At 32.9% G+C, this 19,572-nt stretch overlaps 1 protein-coding gene across 7 annotated transcripts; it reads right to left on the bottom strand.

Annotated features, from left to right (window-relative positions):
* Positions 1-11,384: 11,384 nt before the first annotated feature.
* On the bottom strand, positions 11,385-18,416 carry LOC105112080 (ABC transporter B family member 4-like). Of its 7 annotated transcripts, none has more exons than XM_011007655.1 (13): positions 17,527-18,052; positions 16,855-17,252; positions 16,631-16,685; positions 16,358-16,533; positions 16,038-16,259; positions 15,719-15,957; positions 15,117-15,642; positions 14,726-14,999; positions 13,418-14,298; positions 13,027-13,293; positions 12,669-12,932; positions 12,235-12,528; positions 11,385-12,000 (listed from the first exon to the last, which is right to left on the bottom strand). In XM_011007655.1, exons 2-13 carry the CDS (start codon positions 17,182-17,184, stop codon positions 11,644-11,646), a joined length of 3,885 nt encoding a protein of 1,294 aa, XP_011005957.1. In that variant the 5' UTR covers positions 17,185-17,252; positions 17,527-18,052; the 3' UTR covers positions 11,385-11,643. The 7 variants fall into 7 exon arrangements, with proteins under 7 accessions (XP_011005957.1, XP_011005958.1, XP_011005956.1 ...); XM_011007656.1 differs by lacking the exon at positions 17,527-18,052 and adding an exon at positions 18,059-18,416 and having other exon boundaries at positions 11,604-12,000; XM_011007654.1 differs by lacking the exon at positions 17,527-18,052 and adding an exon at positions 18,063-18,416 and having other exon boundaries at positions 11,604-12,000.
* Between the last annotated feature and the right edge of the window lie 1,156 nt (positions 18,417-19,572).

Below are 19,572 nucleotides of genomic sequence, written 5' to 3'. Positions count from 1 at the left end.
TTAATTAATTAATTAATTAAGCTGAAGGGAACCTTCATGTTGTTGATTATTCAAGACCATTCCTTTTTCACAACTTGGAATTGCTTATTTATTTATTTATTCATTCATTCTGTTAGGGAAAACAAAAGACCCCTCCATACTACATTAGTTCTCTCATAATTTTATCATAATTTTCAAGCTCGGCTTGATGATCGATCCTTCTCAAATCTCGTGTGTCATGAGATTTAATAAGAATATCTCAAATTAATTTTTATTTTTATATAAAATAAAATAATATTTTTTATTAAAAAATTAATGAGTTGTAATAGAATTTTTATTACATCAACTTGGATTTTTTAGCAGGTTACTTGAGTTTTTTTAAAAAAAAATTTAGCCTGATTTTAATTCTAAATTAATTAAGTTTTAAATTAACCTATCAAACTAGATTGAATTTTAAAAATATAATTTTAACACATAACTTTTTAATCTTGCTTACAATTATTTTTATTTTTTGGTATAAAGCTGAGAGAATCATTTTTTTTTTTGACAAATTTATTTCCAAACTGTTAACTTGTTCTCATCTTGGTTCCAAACAAAAGTGTTTCTCAATAAAGTCCCCATTCTTTTGGGTATTATTAATTGGGTAATGTTTAACACTTGATAGATGGGAGATTCATTGGGGATTGTTTATATTGGGGAATTTATTCGAGAATATAGTTTTTGGGACAAATATTTTAGGTTTTTTTTTTTTTTAGTCCTTATTTTTTTTAATTATTAATTTTTTTATTCTTTTACATTAAATTAGTTTAGGATTTGAGCTTTATTATTTGTTTTCATTGGCTCGATATTAAATATTCATGGTGTTGAAAAATCAAACCAGCTCTCAATTGATGCTTGAATTGATAAAATTAAATGAAATTTAGTTGAATTACAACAATTAAAGCTACTAGGATCAAGTCTAAACAATTAACAAATATTGAATCTTTTTTTTTTTGCAAACATGAGGAGTAATTTATTGCAATATCATTTTTATTGAAAAAACAATTTTAGAAAAGAAAAATCCCTAGCACCTTTTCCTAATGCCACATCATACTATCGACCCACAATGTTCTTTAAGCCTCTCTTAGAATAAAATAACAATAAAAAAAAAAAAAAAAAAAAAACAGCTCATGACTTCCGTAAGTGATATGAATTTAGAATTCACTCATGGAATGAAATTTTGTTAGTTTCTTTAATTCCGTCTTTCATTTGAAAAGGTCAATCCTTTTCAGCGGAGCACCAAATTTTTGTCAGCGTAAGAAAAGGTCAAAGGAATCACTAAGTCGACATGGGTATACGGTAGAGATAAATTTAAAAAAAAAATAATATTTTTTTAGATTTAAATTAATTCTTTTGTATTTTTTATTGTTTTGATATGATGGTGTAAAAAAATAAATTAAAAAAATATTATTTTAATAAATTTTTAAAGAAAAAATACTTTAAAAAATAACTTATCATACTCTTAAATATATAACTTATCAAAATTAGAATGCTTTTGCACATTACTTCAAAATTACGATCTGTTTAATTTTTTTTTTAAATCATAATAAAAAATAATAAAATTTAATAATTGTTGCGTTTCTGAAACGCAAATTATAGTGTGCTTTGATTGGAAGTGAAGAAATTATCTGCGAGTGGAATAGAACTGTATCGCTCTCCGGACGGTGTGTTTTCCAGGCATCTCGCAGTGGCCGAAATAAAGCCACCGGTAAAGGGACATCCAAGTCAATTCTGGAGGATTCTCTCCTCAGGTTTTCTTGTCTTGTATGGCGAGCAGGAAACAGTAAACAAGACATGGACAAAATTCTCCCGCAAAGGCACGAACATGCCTCGCACCCCATCTATGACATTTGATCTCACCTATAAAATTCATTTCCAACGCCGTGCGAATCTCGGGATTTCATTAGAAATTAATTGTAGGGTTGTTCTAGCTATGAACCAATTCCTTGTAAAGGTCAACCATTTACATGTCTATATCGTGTAGCTGCTAATATTCACTTGTCAGAAGCTGCAGTGCAGTTTACAAGAAGACAACAGGTTTGAAAAGAGAGAAGATGAACAGCCCATCATTAGAAAACGAGGTCTCTGAATAATCGCAAGTGTTGAGTCTGATGATGAGTTGAGCCGTTGAGGCACTGATATTCAGGGAAGAAGCCATCTCTGATATTGATCAAAGCACCATGCTTGCCTTTCACTCCATTTTTAACCTCTGCAATAACATCTGCATTCTTGATCGTAGATAACCGATGCCCACCATGACCTGGTCGAGCGCATCTTGAGCCACCCTTTAAGATTCAGCATCCAGTGCGCTCGGAGCCTCATCCAATCGCGGCGTTTTGGGTATTTTTTAGTATCGGAATATTAAAACAATCGACGAAGAAGCCCAGTCTTGTAAAATGAACTAGTTTTTTCTGGACATTTTTCATAACCCTCTTGGCTATCAAGTACTCCTTGTATAACTATGAAACCAAATAATTTGAATTTAAACTTGAGATTGAAACTGGATTCTCAAGATCCTTGGACTGAACTGGCATTTGACAAAATCAGTTTTGAATCACTGAGTTTTAGAGGGGGGGAGTTTGAGATTGTGTTCTTCTTAAGATATTTAATTGTTTTTATTGTTTAAAATAATTATTTTATATTTTAAATCATTTTAATTTATTAAAATAAAAAAAATATTATTCTAAAACATTCACTAATAAAAAAATATTTTGAGAAGTCACCCTTCCAAGTACAAAATGACATTTTATTTATAACGAGAGAATGTCGTTTGATGGATCCAAGATATCAACCTGGCACGTGTTAGCATGTTATGCTGTGTGGCCACATTTACCGTCCGCTTATTTTCTTCCTTCCCAAGACAGTGAAGACACCATCCCTTCAATTCATTCAATCAGATGTATGTCTTCGCCGAGGGTCTTCCATGAAGCCTTCTCATTTTCCAAAAATTGCAAAGAAATAAATTGAGAGAGAGAGAGTGTAGAGAAGACGAATCTTCACTCTTGTTCCTCTCGAGGATCTGTTACAACTACCTTCCCTTTCAAAAAACCTTAATAGTTTTTCAGCCACGATTCATCTACCCAAATGATGTCTTCCTTATTTTAACTTTCCCACCTAACCCGAATCTCCAGTTTAATTTTTCGTCTGGTGTAGCGCTCCCGCCGATCTATTACTTCTGCCGGATCTGGTTGCAGTTTCCCCTTTTAACCGAATGGTGGGAGCTTTGGTTCCACCCTCTTGTTCTTGCCTTATTTTTTCTTCAGCAGCGAGATATGGAAAGTTGGGCGGACTCTGGTCCCTTCTCGCATATCTAGACAGCAAGCAACATCCCTAACCCTTGCTTTAATTTTGAATGGCCTGAAATACCTAATGTTAATTTTTGATTTATTTCTGCCTTTGATTGTTTGTAGTATTTATGATCTTTCTCTGATATGTGTATCCATTGCTTCATTGTTTGTAATTGATAAAACTAGGTGGGGTAGCCATAGACTGGTTCAAAAGGGGTGGATTTGGTTGAAGTGTGATTACTTGAATTGTGCCATCATTTTGACATGGTTAACCAGTTTGACCTTTCTCTAGGATTTTCACTTGGAAAACTCCTAAAATAACCTTCTAGGATTTTGTTAGTGACTTTTGTTTGGTCATTGGTCCATGGGTGGTGGGCTAAGGATGGGCGAAGATGTACACCATCGACTTTGAACAATTCAGTCCAGAATTTGCTAGTGAATGTTAGGGTCTTGGTCAGTGATTATGTTTTGTGGTTGTCCATGAAGTTTGGGGAAAAAATTGGACAACCTTGACAAATGTAGGAAGGTGGGCTAGAGGTAGGAAATGGGCATATTTAGTAAGCCTATCTAAGTAGTGGTTGCATTTGTGGAGCTCTTTGATAAAGTGTATAGAAATTACAGTCCAAGTTTTATGGAGTATAGGCAGGGGTTGAAGAAGACCAAAAGGTTTAATGTTTTTAACCTAAGCTCTTTGACAGATATCACAATATCTGATATAGCTTTTTATATATGATTTATTCTCACCCAAAAAAAAAAATCCCTCCTAGCTCTCTTTAGGGTTCTTCATGCCCTAATTAACAAGCTATCATGTAGGTATTGTATGATAGTTGCCTTGAGGGGACAATACTTGCTCATATAATCCTTCCCTTGTAATATAATATCCCTTCCCTAAGTTGGTACTGAAAACCACCCACTGTTTCATTTTCCGTCTGTTGAAAAATCTTTTGCGTCTCCCGATCCTCTTGATAACTACTATTGAGGAAGTTATAGCCCGCAACTCCCCTTATTCATGAATCTCCCCTCTCTATTTTCTAGATAGTGCAATTGCCACCGAGTTCTCTAGCCTTGTATCCTACATTAGAATCATAGCCTAATACTTTCGAACCACAAGAAAATTAGTAAATGTTGATGGGATATTCTATCGATGTTTAGGAAAGAAATTCTATTGGTATTTGAATTGCTGATAAGTTGCTTGGTGGGGTTTGTCATTCCATCGGTATTTATGTTGACAGAATATTTGCACTAAAAAATAAGATTTTATTGCCAATTTTCTATTGATAAGTCCATCAAAAATTAATTTCCATGCAAATTATTTTTTTAATCTCAATACATTTAAAAATGATCATCTATCCATTATTTATGAAAACTTGTATAGAATGATAATATTTATCAATAATATAATTTTCAATTTCAATTTCAATTTTTTATTAAAAATGAGTTCACAATCTAATAACTAATTATTAATTCCACACAAATTTTATTTAAATGTGAACCAATTAATAAAAAAAATATTTATTTGATAAATCTTTATTTGAAAGTCTGTCCTAATAAGCAGGGTCACTTGTAACTATTTTTCATGTGGCGAATCCAAAACTAGGTTACAAGGGACAACCTTCGTAAGACTTTTATAGGCATTTTCTACTTCCACGTAGTATTTAAATGTTCCTTTCTTTTTTTTTAGATTAACGTGAGTGTCTAGGCCAGCTTACGCGCACCACGACTAATCCCATGGGCCCTGAAGTTAACGACCATGTAAGCCTCCAGTGGCCATCATATGAGCAACCAAGGACTCGAACCTGAGACCACAAAGAGAGCAAACCCCTTGATCCCAAGTTCTTACCACTTGGCCACCACCTAGATGGTTTAAATCTTCCTTTCTTAAGTAATCTTGTTAAGGGTCCTACCATGACTATAGAATTCCTAATAAACCTCTTATTTTAACTTGTTAAAGCATATAAACCCTTCTAGCAACTTAAGATTAGAGGTCTGGGTTAAGCCTTAACTCCTTTTCCAAAGATCATATAGTTTACATATTCAATCTCTCCACAAGCAGATTTGCATTTAGACTTCTTCTCACATATTTTTTTGGTTGGCCCAAGGTGTCAAATACTGCTATTAGGTGTCCCATATGATTTCTTTTCGTTTTACTATAGGCTAATGTCACTACCCAACATTATGACAACATTTAAAAACAAAATACAAATATTTGTTATCTTGTTTATGAAGGGGAGAAGATTTTATTTATAAAGTCACCATTTAATATTATAGTTACTAGAAACTCTTATTAATCAGTATATATTATATGGTACGAAACTAGTTATACTAAAGTAAAAATATTTTTATTCTTAAAGCGTTTTATTTGAGGTAGATCACATCACTATTTTTATCTTAAATTGTTAAAAGTGTATTGTGTTATAATTTTGATGGTCTACCTATAATATTCACAATTTTAGTGTTAAAAGAAAATTTAACTATAAAAATACTTCCAACTATTGCTCCGGTAAGTATTGCATGGAAAAGATCTGACATTCCTAACTTTGATGTGAGTAAATATTGGGCTAAAAATATCCTAATTTGACATTGGTGAATATTATTTAAAATTTAATATTCATAACTTTAGTATTAATGAATATTAAAGATAACAACTTAATACAAGTCGATTTACCTTGAATAATTTTAGGTTGGGTTCTTAAATAAGTGTTAGCTTATAAAAATGACAAAAATCAACTATGGCTTATTCATTCAAAAAAAAAACCCATAACTTATCAATTTTTTTTTTTGTTTTCTAAAAACAGGGTGCTTTTTTTTTAGATATGTAGACCCACTCGCTTATTTCATTTAGGCCAAACTTTAATATGCTTAATAATCTTGTTTCAAGCATAGAATATGCTTGCAACAAATATTTTTAAAATATACCAATTCAAAGCATTTTTTTTCTCTTTTTTGAAATACTAAACATTTTCTTTTATAAAATGCTCAATTTTACAAATAAATATTTATTTTTTTAGATCTCTAGTCACGATGAAAATAAAGACAAAAATTGTTAATTTTTTTATGGCATTCTCCTCTTTTTTTTTTCCTTTTGTTCTAGCACATGAAAGAAAGAAAGAAATATATCATCCACACAAGGAATTTTGGAAAATCAAAGTCTCAATACAAAAACAAAAGGTCAAATTAGTATTTGTTTTAACAAACAAGTTTTAAAAATATCATCCTAAAGGTTTGAGCATTCCACAAAAAAATTTAATATGATGATACTCAAAAATAAATGATAAAAAATGAAGAAAAATGGTTTAAGCCTATAACAACCTGTTTATGGGTTATTCTCTAAATTCATCTCTTTAAAAAAAAAAACAAAATAATAATAATAATAATAAGACTAATATTTTGGCAAAAACAAGCTGGGAGGATTTCAAATGTGAAAAAATCAAGTTGCAATTTTCAATGGAATCAAGAGCCTAATTGTACCATATTTTACCCAAAATTAGAGAGACAATGTAGATTTAAGGTTAAGCTATATGATTATTGGACGGATCTGCATAAAAATTAAATCTAAAGACATAATTAAATTTTTAATAGGTCAATTTAATTTAATAATGAGCCAAATTAAAGTTTAATTATGTTTAAGAATTAATTTGGATTCAATTGAAGGATTTAATTATGTGCAAAGACTTAATTATACTTTAAATAGATCAAATTAATATTAAGGGTTTAATTAATGAAACATTAAATTCGAGAGCCTAGTTTGAGCTTAATTAAAAAGATTGAAATTTTAGAAGATCAAACTTAATTTTTACATAGTTAATTGGTTTAAATTAAGAGTAGAATTGCAAGAAAATTAAAGTTTAGGAATTAATTAAATGTTAAATTGGAGAAATTCGCAACTAAAAATTATTTTGCAAAAGGCGTCAAACTAGAAAGATTCAATTGATTGAAATCGGGAATCAAATTGAAAAAATTAAAAATTTAATAGTCAGTTGAAAGTCAAATTGTAATAAGTCAAGACCACATACTAATGTGAAAAAAAAAAAAAACTAAAATTCATGGTTGACATTAAAGTTTAGCAGGGATAAAATTTTATAAAATTAAAAGTTTAAAGTCAATTAGGAATGCAATTCAAAGAATTTTATTTAAAATTTTACCAAATTCCTAAATTAAAACCCTAAAAACCAAAACAATATCATTTTATTTAAATAAAATAACATGTTTTGACCAAAATGACATTGTTTTGATCTAATTGTAAAAAAAAAGGATTAAATCAAACAATGTGTTGTCTGGAACTGTTCATCTTCTTCATCATTGGTTTCACCTGAATGATACTTGGGTAGCTTCTTTTTTAGGATATTTAATATTTTAGTTTTATACCAAATTTGACAAAACTTGTATGCAAATAATGGCTCTACACCCTAATATAGTTCTTTTTAGCTAATTGACACCACGACAACTCAGTGCCACTCTAAAATGGCCAATTCAACCATATTTTAACTGTCAAATTTGATAATTTATAATGATCACTTTGAACTAATAATTGAGATTTTTTGGGGCTGAATCAAGGGTCAAGATTTGATACTATTAAAGATAAAATATCTCCCTTTCACCTCATATATATATATATATATATATATATGAACTTCATGGTTTAAGGAAGAAAAAATCAGTAGCTAAAGTTGAGAAAAAATCATTTTTCTACCTAATTTTTCTTTCCCCCCTCTTAACCACCGTTTTGGCCACTTCCTCTACTAATTTCAACCATTGTTACCATCACTAACCACTTGCCCGTCTTTCCTGCAACAACAAAAACCCCGCCAACAACCTTCCTCCTTTGGCCAGACAAGTTTTCCCTCCTCCAAACTAACCGACCGCTACATTTTATATGCACTAACTATAATAATTAACTTTATGGTCACTAGACCAGTGACCATGCAAGTTTGGAGTAGATCTAGTACATATAAATGGGTTGAGTCCAACCTACTTTAAAGAAAGAGAAAGAATATTATTGGGCCTCAGCCAACCCAATAAATTAGGCCTAGGATCGAAGCTCATGCTCACATGGTTGGGTTGGGTCCGACCCAGACCCATAAAAAGGAGTTAGTTTGTTGGGTTGTTGTTGACCCAATCCGGCTAGGTCAGTCCAGCCCCATATAATATTAATAATAATAATAATAAATGAAAATTTTTCAAAAAAATATCCAAAAGTCCTTTAATTTTTTTTTTTTGATTTTCTAACATGTTTTTCTACTAATTTTACATAATATTAAGTTGTATATTTATACTGTAAGAAACAAATATGGTATTAAACTACTTTTCTCCAAAACATTTCTTTAAAAAATTGAAAATTAAAAAAAAAATCTCAAAATTTTTAAATCAATTTCCTCTTGAAAAAAAACAAAAAAAATAAAAAAATATTTTGTTTTCATACATACGGTCGAATTCTAAAACTTTTCCAGACATATTTTTTTACTAAAAAAATTCATCTTTTTCATATTTTAAAATATAAAATAAATATTATAATCAGTTTATGATTATTCATTAAAAATTTATTAAATTATTAAAAATTATTCACTAATCATTTTGTTCACTTTATATTTAAAGTGTTAGGATTTAACTGTAGAATTTAATATTTAAGAGTTTAAAATTACATTGTAAAGTATACTATTTGATATTAAAGATACAAAGCGCAAAATAAATATGATGCTAAAATTTAAACTTTAGAATAATTAGTATTTAACCTGATAAGGTAAATACTTTCTCATGAAAGGAAATCTACCTTGAACCTTAAACAAGATCAATAAATAAAAACTTAACTTAAAAAAAACAATCAAATAACATTATAGTTCATCTCATCTCAAATAAAATATACTAAAAAGATACATATCTTTCTTACTTTTAATCAAACTTTTACATGACATAAATATTTTAATAAGTATAATATTAAATGATAACTCCAATACTTCATAATCATAAATTTATAATTATGCTCTAAACCTTTTAAAATACATCTCAGAGGCTAGCCCGTCGATTGACATCGCCGGCAACAATAAGCATGTGAAGTCCCATTAAAGTCCCTTGTAAGAAAAATAGGTATTTCAAAGGAAGGCTGGAACATCACAAGTTCATCCCACATAGTTCTACGCTCAGAAGCTGAACTTGCTGCGTAAACCCCAACAATTGCACAATTATAACCCCGAAAAGAGCTATCCACGAAATTCAACTGTTTCAACCTTTAATTTGCTTTCATTCCAGACAGTTTCGATCTTATCATCTTTCTAATGGATTTTCTCTCAGCAGACATTCCTAGCCCCCGACTATTATGAAAGAATATCTTTATAAAATACACCTTTCTCACTTTATCTTTTTATTATTTATCTTTAATTTGCTTAGAGAGAGGGTTAGAAACGTTCATGTTAGTTTATCATCCCTCCCTTAATTATTATTATGCTCGCTAAAGATTTTGCTTCTTTGATTTTTCATATCTTTTTTATTTTTTATTTTTTTTTTCAATTCTTCTTTATATTAGTGCCTCATCCCTTCCTTGATTTTATTAATATGAAAATGATAAATGAAAAGGTTGAAAGTCATGAAATGGCTAAAAATTAGCTGGAAAATGTCTCGTTTAGATTATTTATTTATTTATTTATTAAATGTGATCGAAACTCTAGCACAAATCCATTATTTCAGATTTAACTTATGTAGTTGCTATCTCTGTTTCATCTTTTTTATGATTCCATGGCTCCTTTGTAGTGAATCTTCCTTTTGCTTCGGGTGCAGATCTTGTTAAAATAATGTGGCAGTCAATTTCTCTGACATCAAAGTCATCTTAGATTTAGCATAGAGCTTTTAAGTATCTTATTATTTTTTTGAATTATCTTTATTTTTTAAATTTAAAAAAATAAAATCATAAATTAAATTTAATTAAGCAATTTGATCTTAAAATTTATCAACCCGACATTTTATCTAGCTTGAGTTTTGAATTAAAATATATAAAAGCTGATTTAAAATAAATTATTTAATTTAATGAGTTGTAAAATAACTTAGATGACTGGTAAAAACATGATATATCTAATAAAAAACTTTAAAATAATATTTTTTTTATTGAAATAATAGCATATTGAATTGAGCTTAGATATAGGCTTCAATATATTTAATAACTTTGTTGTTTTTGTAAATATATTAGGTTTAATAAGTAAATCCACTAAATAGATTTATTGAGATTAATAATTTTTTTCTAAATTATTGTTTATTTAATTAATTAAATGTCAAACCAATACTGAGATTTTTTTAAAAAAGATTATAATATCCTCATTGAAAGAAAAATAAAACAAATTATGAAACTTGATTTTCAATTAATTTAATATTAAAGAATGAATAAAAAAATAAATTTATATAAAAAAATAAATTTATCATACCCATAAAATTTAATATGTTTTTTTCTGAATTTTTTTTTTTTTTACAATATGATAAAAAGAAAAGTAAACAATTACATAATCAAATTTAATTAAAAAAAAATATCTTATTAAACTTGTAAACCAGGACAATAAGGACTGGCTCGTCAAACTTGCAAAGCTGGTTATTGACTTCACCGTATATTAACTTTTTTTTAATTATTTTTTATTTAACTATACTTTGTAAAAAGTAAATCATACCGCGATGTTGGGATATTTTTCTGATATCAACCTGATGCTGAAATATCTTTTTGATACTGCAATAACCATATAAAAAATAAATTATCAACTTTAAACTATATAAATATATCATATAAAAACAAAATTAAAAACAAATTTAATAACCAAAAGAAAAAAAAAAGTAAAAATACAAAAAATATATATAAAAGTTATTATTGTAATCCACAATACTTAGCTTTAATTATAATTAACTTTTTAGCTTTAATTATAACTATAATATGATGCTTTCGCTCCAACTACAAAATAGAAAACCGATTGTTTTAGAAAGCATTTGCCATGTGATAATTGGATGATTGACATGACTTCGTTTCAAAGTATCGTCAAGGAGATCAAGTTCCCAATCAAATGATAGGAACATGGTGTCATCCATTGATTTGATCTCAACAGCAAATCCATATCCATGAGAATTCTAGCCATGGCTCTGATGTTGCCTTATCCTTAATTTCTAACCCCCAAAGACCCTAATTCGTTATGTTAACTATCAACTGAAGTTGATTTATCCTTCATTTTCTCTGTTTGTTCATGTTTGTATAGCAGAAACCGCCATGTAGATTCCGTAAAATAGAAAGGAAAACTAGACATTTATACATTTCTTCAGTGTTTGAAAGGAGAATACCTTCAACAAATGGGGTGGCAGAAATATTGCAGGTTGTGACTCAAGAAGTTGAGGCACTCATGTGAAGAGCCACTAAGGAGGCATAAAAACCATCTTTGATATGAATCAGAGTCTCATGCTTGCCTTTCTCTACTATAACTCCATTTTTCACCACGGCAATAACATCTGCGTTCTTGATTGTAGATAATCGGTGGGCGACGACGACCGTAGTCCTATTCACCATTACTCGGTCCAGGGCATCTTGAACCACTCTTTCAGATTCGGCATCCAGTGCACTGGTAGCCTCATCCAGCAGAAGTATTTTGGGACTTTTGACTATAGCACGAGCAATGGCCACCCTTTGTTTCTGTCCACCGGATAATTGGATTCCTCTCTCTCCTACAACGGTATCGTACCCCTGCATTGCCATAAGCAACCCAAATTAACACCAGCATCTTAGCAAAATATTCACTCGGATAACAACAACCTGAAGATAGTGCACGAATGATTTTCGATTCTTATCAATGAAAACGCCACTTAAAAGCCATATCATAGCTGCTTGCTTGAGCAATTCAAGTTACTAGCTACTTGCAATTGAATAACATGATATCAATGGAAACATTTAACGATATCTGTTGTACAATTTTCTAACCTGTTGCAAACTACTGATGAACTTGTGAGCATTGGCTAGCTCCGACGCAGCTAGAATTTCCGCTTCCGTTGCTTCGCCTTCCTTTCCATATGCAATGTTGGCGCGGATTGTTTCATTGAAGAGAACTGGTTCTTGGCTCACAAGCCCCATTTGCTGCCTCAACCACTTAAGTTGAAGACTTTTAATGTCAATTCCATCAAGAGTTATATGGCCTGAATGGGGATCATAAAACCTTTGCAATAACGAGATTACTGTTGATTTCCCACTTCCGCTTTCTCCAACAAGGGCAACAGTCTAAAAGAAGAGATTCACGTTGATATAATGTAGAACTTGACATGACATTTTAAATGATACGGGCGCCATACTTTCAGAATTCCAATTTTCTGAAGACGATATGTTTGTAAGGATTTGATTTAAAACATAAATAAATTTACCTTGCCAGAATGAATAGCTAAGCTGAGGTCTCGGAAAATTTCAATGTCTGGCCTAGCTGGATACTTAAAGCCTATGTGACGAAGTTCAATTTCTCCCTTCACATTGTCTAATGTTGTTCCCGACTCGTCACCTGAATCAATCTTCGACTTTCGGTCTATAATGGAGAATATGGAAGCAGCTGCAGCCTTGGCTTTTGAGGAATCAGGGGCAAAGGAGCTTGATTGAGAAATCCCCATCGCCGCCATGGTTAAAGCAAAGAAAACCTGCGAGTAGACACATTGTTAAGAATAATGAAAACAGCTGTAATTTCTTTAACTAACTTGTGGAGATTTTAATAAACAACGAAGAGATACCCACTTGAAAAACATCTGTAAAATTTGTTTTCCCATGCTGGACAAGTTGTGCTCCCACATAGAAACTAGTTGCGTAGACAGAAAAAAGTAAGAAGAAAGAAACTCCAAATCCCGCTCCACTTATCAGCCCTTGCCTTATTCCTGTCCTCATAGGGCCCTCACATTTCTTTCTGTATAGTTGCATCACCTTCTCTTCAGCACAGAAAGAGGCAACAGTTCTTATGCTGCCAACAGCGTCATTAGCAACTTGGCTCGCTTCCTCGTACATTTTCTGCAACCATTTAGATCAATGGATGTGATTATTAATTATTATTATTTTGGTTCATTTGATGATTATAAATTCATATACTTTAGCTTACTACAGCAATTCACACTCATGAGTTAAAAGAGCATACCTTTGCATCTGAACTGAATCCTTTCAAGAACTTCATTTGAATAAATCCATTGAGTCCTATTAGAGGAAGCAGTACAAGGATTAGCAATGCCAATTGCCAACATGCAACAAAGGCAATGACCAAACCCGCTATCGCTGATGCTATGTTCTGAACCAACTGGGAAAGAGAATCTCCAACCAGACCACGCACTGTTGCAGCATCTGCTGAGAGCCTAGCACCAATTGCTCCACTTGAGTGCTCAGGCTCGTCAAACCAACCAACCTCCATGTGAACCATCTTCTCAAAACACATAGATCGGATCCTTTGGATTAATTTGCAACCAGCCACCGAAAATAAGTATGTTTGTGACGGATACACAACAAAAGATGCCAGGCCAAGGGTCATGAACATCAACGCCCAGAGCTTGGAATCCTTTCTCAATTCATGAGGTGGTTCAAAAAATGCTTTAATCACCCTGGAAATTATTATACCAAATATCGGAAATATGACCCCATTGAGAATTGCAGCTATAGCTCCAGCAATCAGCACTGGAAACTCCGGCTTGTTGAGATAAACAAGGCGGCTGATTGGGACATCTGGAGCTTGTTGTTTCTGTGGAGAAGCTTCTAATTCTTCCGTGTAATTATCAGGGGCATTGAATCCGGTAGGAAAACCAAATGTCACTGAAAACGAGCGGCGACTGCTATTTCCAAAATCAGATGATCCCCGACTTATGGACCGCCTCAGTGAAATTTTTTGACTTGAATGTCTTAAGGACTCGGTCGAAATATCTGACTTCTTTTGGTCATCTGCTTCTTGTTCCGACTCTTTGTTCACTTCTTGTAAGCGTATAAGCTGCGAGTAAGCTCCTTCAGGATCCTCGAGCAGTTCTGAATGTGAACCTGATCGATCAAAGAAAATGATGTTTCAGATCATGTACGAAAATCTCAGAAAATTTCTCTAATCCATCGTAATCAGAAGACTTAAACAAGTTCTGGGATTAATCAGGAGACTATCCTAACTAATGTTGTTGATGGCAGAACTGATTTGGCAGCAGAAAATTAGTGCATGAATCAATCATCAGGTGCAGTATTTATCTGCTTATGTAAAACTACGAAAATAAATAAGAAGTTTCATAAAATATTCCACAATATGTTCGGTGGACATAATAAATCCAAAACAATTCTGAAAATAACAAATATTTTGGATCTATACACAATATGTGGGAATGCAGAGACCAGAAAATTTACAGCAAAGGAATTTCTCAGCAGGATCCCGAGATTTCTTTATGTTTCTTTATATGATAATCATGCATGCTAAATTATATACCTTTCTCCACCATCTTCCCACGGTAAATAACAGCAATCATATCTGCGTTTCTCACAGTGCTCAAACGGTGGGCAACAATTACAGTTGTTCGATTCACCATAATCCTGTCTAATGCCTCCTGCACTATCCTTTCAGATTCTGCATCAAGAGCGCTTGTAGCTTCATCCAAAAGTAAAATTCGCGGATCTTTCAGGATGGCTCTTGCAATTGCAATTCTCTGTTTCTGTCCACCAGACAGCTGAGTTCCATGTTCACCAACCATGGTATCTATTCCCTGGATGCAAAAGTTGAAGTCCAAATTAAATGTAAAAAACTGAGGCAATCTGCACCTCCTCCTCTCCCAAAAAACATTATAACTCTAGAAATTTGTAAAGAGGGAACCAGTTATAACCTGAGGTAGTTTATCGATGAATTTAGCAGCATTGGCAAGTTCAGCTGCAGCTCTTATCTCTTCGGTAGTTGCCATATCCTTTCCATATGCAATGTTATCCTTAATGCTGGACGTGAACAGCACAGGTTCCTGGCTGACAAGACCAATTTTCTCCCGAATCCATTTGAGCTGAAACTCTTTGAGGTTAATGCCATCTATGAGAACTTCACCAGCTTGTGGATCATAGAATCTCTCTATCAGACTGATCACCGTTGACTTTCCGCTTCCACTTTGTCCAACCAATGCTGCAGTTGATCCACTTGGGATGAAAAGAGAGAATCCAGAAAATATTTGCTCATCAGGTCTAGCTGGATAATTGAAATATACATCCCTCAACTCTATATCTCCTCTGATGTCATTCAATATCTTTCCCCTTGTATCGGAGGCATCTATATCTGGCTTTCTATTGATAGCCTCAAACATCTTATAAGCTGCAGCTTGACCAGATGCAAATGCACTCATACAAGGAGATGCCTGCCCTAAAGACCTGAAACATTCATATGATTAAACCCTAAGAAAACAAACAATTAATTTTGAAAGTAGATTTTGCGTCATAAACTCACATGGAACCGGTCAACACAGCAACAATCACATTAATCACATCACCCCCGGTATATCCTTTTTCCAAAATCATCCTTCCACCAAACCATACTGCCAAAGCATAGCTACAGAACACTACTAACATAACAATGCCAAGACCTACTCCAGCAGCCAAGCCTTCTTGAACACCAGAGTTATAAGCAGTGACAAGAAACTTCTTGTAATTACTTATGGCTTGCTTCTCCCCAGTGAATGATGCAACCTGGATGCAAGATCGGCAATTAGCATTCCATACTGAACTTGCAACTTGGCATATCTTGCTATTTATATGTGTAAACTTACAGTTCTGATTGAGCCAATAGTCTGTTCTACTACAGACGCTGCCTTAGTGTAAGCAGTTTGGCCACGAGATGCCATCCTAGATATCATGATGGACAGTCCTGCACCAGCTATCACAAGCAGGGGAATGGAGGATAACATGACAAGAGTAAGAAGCCAGCCTTTGATAAATGATATTATAAAGCCGCCAATGAATGTTGATACTAGCTGTATAAATTTCCCGACCTGCATAAAATAATTAGGCTTGTTTAACCACAAAAACATCTCGGCAATATGGATGAAATTCACTGCAATTTCCCGTTCTGGTCAGAATTGTTTGGTACCTTTTCACCCATAGCATCTTGTATAAGAACAGTGTCACCAGACATTCTACCAACAACCTCTCCAGAGTTTGTTTCCTTGTCGAAAAAGGCAACATCTTGTCTCAGTATAGTTTTCAAATACATGCCCCTTATCCGTGCAGCCTGTCTCTCTCCTGTGACCATCCAGCAAGCCACCTCTGACAAACAACGAGAAAAGGTTTATAATCCTCAACGCTTTGTGCTCTAGACAATTTCTCTGTAAGGATAGCATTGTTGAATTAATGATGTACTTACGGAGAAATGACCCTACAGCGGAACCAACTCCCAAGTAGACAAATTTGAGGGACACCTAAAGAAAGTTGGACGTTTATCAAATATTAATTAGTAACATCTCTACACGTCAGAAATAGAGAGTTAGAAAACCAGTTATGGATCTTCCAGAGCAGAAAGATGAATGGTGTATCTTATCCTTGAAAAACATTTCTATTGATAGCAACAGGCATGCTGATTATGCTTACCTTTGAAACCAAATCCACTACATCTTTATTATTCTGGTTTTTTCCAAAAGCATTGATCAGATCTCCGAACAGTATTGACATAATTGGCAAGGATGCTCCATTTCCAATAGCGCCAACCGTCCCAAGGATCATCAGAAAGATATCTTTGGTATCCGCAAATGAAAAGAGCTTGATAAACGGAACTGTTTTAGTTTCCTCATCTCCTTCGCTCTTCTTTTGCTTCTGTTGGTCCCCATTTCCGGCTGAACTTTTCTCATCTACCTCCTGGCCTTTTGATGTGCTGGCCTCATCCATACTCTTATCACGACTTCTCCCGTTCTCGGCAGCCATAGCATGAAACCTTGGGATATTAATCTAATCCTCAATTACTCACAAGATTCTCAAAACTTGAATGGCAGCTGCAACAGAGCACAAAGAAACCAGCAACTTTTAATGGAGGCCACTCAATACGCCCAATGAAAAAGAAATTAAATGAATGATTGAGCTGTTCAAGAAATAAATAAAAAAATGCCACCTATATTGACCAACTACTTGAACTTGAATCGAAGTAACCTTCAAGTAACATGAAGGAAGAAGGATTAAACAAAATCTTGGCTAAAATAAAGGCAAAAGGCCCCAAGAAGCAAGCAAGAACCGTTAGAGAATATGGCAAAACTTGGGGAGTTCACTTAATAGAAATCAGTGTGATAACTTATTACAGCTATCTAGCTGGCCCAGTTTAGAATTTACTGAACCAAATGAAAACCAGAAAGTCCATCAAGGCTCCTGTACATTTGCCCCACGTTACAGAAGCTTCCACTGAATTCTCTCTCTCTCTCTTTTTTTTCAAAAAGGAATCAAAGTTCGGCTATATTATTTTTCACAGAAAACAGATCCACCTACCTCATCACGGCAAAATAAAGTGTATGATCCAAGAGATAAAGGTGGGCATGGAATGAGTTGGTTTTTCTCAGTGATTCCTTTTGGGGTACAAGAATAAAGAATTAAAAAGCAGAGAAGAAGGTAGTCATCATGCAAGGCAAAGAGTTGACGAAAGAAAAGAACGAGAGAGCAGTGAAATATTGTACTTCTGTTGTGTTTCTGCTATTGTTTGCACAAGAACAGCAACAATTAGTTATATCTATATACAGCAGAAACCAATACTTATCAAAACAGAAAAACCAAGATTCCAAAGGACCCGGAGAGAGAGGAAGAGAGCATTTACCTACCTCAAGAAGAGAAGGGATGTGAAGTAGTCGTAGATGAGGTGAGAAGTGGCCACCAAGTTCTGTGGCTACTGTATGACCTGTTTGCTTTTAGCTTACGTTTACTAAAAAACCCTGCTCCCTCTTGCTTCAAGGGCAAGCATTCGTGTTCCTCTTAACTCCTCCTAACTTCCTGCAACTGGTTAAAAAACAAAGAATACAGATAGAATATTCTGCCCTTTTTTCAACCAAATCCCTATTGTTTATGCGTAGACACCAGATGTTACACGGCATGCAGCCCTGTTCCTCGAACCTGACCCCGCAACCTCTTGATTGCTGAAAAATAAATTAGCTCTAAGGGTTTTCAACTAGTATTATTTTAGACTGAGGTTGCGAAATGCTCGTCGGCCACGTGAAGATCATAAACAGTAAGGGATTGTTCGGCATTTTGGTTTAGGTGAAAAATATTTTTTTTAGAAATATATTAAAATAATATTTTTTATTTTTTAAAATAATTTTTAAAATCAACGTACCAATAAAAACATTTAAAAAATAAATTAAATCTTTTAGAAATACAAGTTTAGCCATATTTTCAAACAGGGCCCGTGCAAGCAGCCGAATATGAAAGCTGTGACTTAATTATTTAAAAAAATGGATTAAACCACCAGTACTAGTGGTTTCATTGGAGATCAATCTTTTCAGTTCATGACGCGCTGCGTGTCTTATTAGCTGTTTTTATAGTTATCCGCAGGGCATGTTTTTCAACATAAATATATTAAAATAATTTATTTTAAAAAAATATTTTTTTTTTAATATAACACACCGAAATAATTTAAAAATAATTTAAAAAATAATCAATTTCCTTGAAATTCAATTCTTTTGTTATATAGCTCAATTAAAAAGTAATTGGATGAGTCATGTGCTGCTTGTATTCCTGAATTTCTTCAATTATTATTATTATATTTTAATGATGCTTAGTATAAATTTAATTAGATTAACTACTCGTTTTAATACTTAATAATTACTGTACGATCGTTTCGTTAATCAAAGAGGACACCTACCCTTTAATTAGCAATAAAATCAAGATTTACAATTAAATAAAAATCATATCTTTTCTGCGTTTGGACTTTAGATCAACAAGGCAGCACGGTGGCGGGCATGTTTCTCGCTTTGTGATGATAAAATAGCGGCAACAAGTCACGTCAATTGGCCGCAAGCTAATCGCCACCTAACCAGGCATAAGAATTCAAACTTCTGCTTAATTATTATGCTTGCAGACGTTTCCCCAATTTGGATCTTCCCACAAGGGGCAATATTGTATTTTGCTGAGTATTAAAATAATTTAAAAATATTTAAAAAATATTAATTAAAAATAAAAAAATTAAATTATTTTAAAAATATTTTTGAAATATAAAATTAAACAGGAACTTTGTGTGGCGAGGACGGAAAAAGGTTCCCTTTTGAAATTAATAACAGGCACAGTAGATCACTATAGAAATAAAGATGTATGATAATTGATATTTTGAGGGTGTTT

The sequence above is a fragment of the Populus euphratica genome, unplaced genomic scaffold (assembly GCF_000495115.2).
Source record: "Populus euphratica unplaced genomic scaffold, PopEup_1.0 scaffold322.1, whole genome shotgun sequence".
Lineage (NCBI taxonomy): Eukaryota > Viridiplantae > Streptophyta > Magnoliopsida > Malpighiales > Salicaceae > Populus > Populus euphratica.
This window is presented reverse-complemented; position numbering and strand designations above follow the sequence as displayed.

Coding starts and splice junctions, on each gene's coding strand:
- LOC105112080 (XM_011007656.1), bottom strand. CDS start 17,184: ATGGCTGCCGAGAACGGGAGAAGTCGTGATAAGAGTATGGATGAGGCC. Junction 16,534..16,630: donor CGCTGTAGGGTCATTTCTCC/GTAAGTACATCA, acceptor GTTGTTTGTCAG/AGGTGGCTTGCTGGATGGTC. Junction 12,529..12,668: donor TAGCTATTCATTCTGGCAAG/GTAAATTTATTT, acceptor CTCTTCTTTTAG/ACTGTTGCCCTTGTTGGAGA.